General features: G+C 40.8%; 1 protein-coding gene across 1 annotated transcript; it reads left to right on the forward strand.

Annotated features, from left to right (window-relative positions):
- The first annotated feature begins 824 nt into the window (after positions 1-824).
- On the forward strand, positions 825-1569 carry LOC147980456 (cysteine endopeptidase Rep1-like). The gene is made up of 2 exons (XM_087515618.1): positions 825-945; positions 1256-1569. The coding sequence occupies exons 1-2, from the start codon at positions 825-827 to the stop codon at positions 1567-1569; spliced, it is 435 nt and encodes a 144-aa protein (XP_087371744.1).
- The last annotated feature ends 249 nt before the right edge of the window (positions 1570-1818 follow it).

Here is a 1818-nt window from a genome sequence, read left to right on the forward strand (position 1 = left end):
TCCACTCTTCATTACACAATTGCATTCATACACACCCCTAAACCATTAAGCGCATGACCCTACAGGTTCGAGCATATGCGGACATGTTTGGAACACATTACACTCAATACTCGTGATCAATATGACAGTATCTCGTGATCAATATTTGAACACTATACCTAGTTATCCTCATTATTGGTCTATATTATTTACTCCTTTATGTATTCCGGTATTCTCGTGACTAACTCCTTAATCACAATATTTGGACAGACGATACTAAAGACTGTAATACCGAGAGGGCCCAGAGGGTATCTATTCATCATCGGATGAGTAAATCACAGTCTTGACACAACTAGCGTCATGACATACTCTTTCTTAGTTACACATAGTTGCAACCCATGTGCAACCTCTAGACCATATGAATCACGATGCGAAATAAAACGACTAGGGAACTCATTGAGCTCCAACATAATTTTCAGTCGAGAGATCGATTAGCAAAACCGATTTTTTGAAATTATATAATCCATTCACCTAATTTTCCAGCATATACGGTGAAGGGTTTTTATTTTTGCTGCTTCATTTTGTTTGGACACATAGAAAACATTGTTTTAGTCTGATGTGAACCAATTTTCTTGAAATATAACATTTTTCTCGGCGTAAATGAAATACTCTGCGTATTTATTTATTTTCGTTCTAATAGGAAGTGTAAATTATAGCAGGAGTCCCCCGCAAAAAAATATATAGCAGGAGGCTGTACACAGACAAATATAGAAAGAAAATCAAAAGGAATGAACGAAAAGAACTTACAGACCCTAAATCCAGATCTATCCCCTCTGACCTAGGCTATGGCTTCCATCGTGTCCAAGCTCGCGCGGGCAGCCTTAGCAACCCGCGCCTCTCCCTCAGCCGTTGGAGGTATTGCTGGTGGCGGTCGCCCTGCAGCCGCCATCCGTGTCTCCCCTGCAGGTAATCCCAAAGGAGTTCTTATTCGATATGAATACTTCAGAATTTGGGTATAATTTCTTATTATCAGTAGATATATCTGAATAAACAGGTAGAGACTGGACCCTATTCATTAGGGATTGTTCTAATCACCACATTTCTAACAAACATGTTGTTTTGATTTAGTAATACCAACTGAAATTTGTTATAATACCGAGCTCTGCCTTGCAAGGCTAAATAATGAAATGAACTCTGCTGAGACTGAGAGCAATAGTACAAATGATCGTATTTTCCACAAATCAAATTGTAACTCTATTTTCCTACTCAACGACAGGAGGCCCCAAGTCAGAAGATGAAGAGAAAGCCAGATCCAAGTCACAAGTAGCTCCAGATGACGAAATCATACACCCCCATCTCGCTGTTGATGAGAATGCACTTAAGTCAGACGAAGCCATGTGGGCCTTCTATGAGCACTGGTGCAAGTTTCATGGCATATCGCGCGACCGTCGTGAGATGGAATGCCGGTTCAAGACATTTAGTGATACATCAAGGCTTGTGCACAAGATCAACAATTCTCTTGTGGATGGCGAGTTGTCAATGACCAGATTTTCAGATCAGACCAAGGCGGAGAATCTCGTCGTTCACTAGGATATAGGCGCATGAAAAAATGATCTCCGCCCTTGCTGATGTACTCTTTTGTGCCCCTTAAGCCCTAAGTTACGCTTCTGTATACCAAGACAGGCCTCTAAGTTCTAGCAGTAACGTGTGTCGCTCTGTTGTATGAACTCATTTTAGCTTTAATGAAAGCCTGTATCTGCGTGTGCATTGGACAAGTGGTATCTTTGGCTTTGTTGTATGAGCTCATTTAGCTTTAATAGATGCTATGTTTCTGTATCT

The sequence above is a fragment of the Triticum urartu genome, chromosome 3A, assembly GCF_056163025.1.
Source record: "Triticum urartu cultivar PI428250 chromosome 3A, HENAU_Tu73, whole genome shotgun sequence".
In the NCBI taxonomy this organism is placed as follows: Eukaryota; Viridiplantae; Streptophyta; class Magnoliopsida; order Poales; family Poaceae; genus Triticum; species Triticum urartu.

Coding starts and splice junctions, on each gene's coding strand:
- LOC147980456 (XM_087515618.1), top strand. CDS start 825: ATGGCTTCCATCGTGTCCAAGCTCGCGCGGGCAGCCTTAGCAACCCGC. Junction 946..1,255: donor CATCCGTGTCTCCCCTGCAG/GTAATCCCAAAG, acceptor ACTCAACGACAG/GAGGCCCCAAGTCAGAAGAT.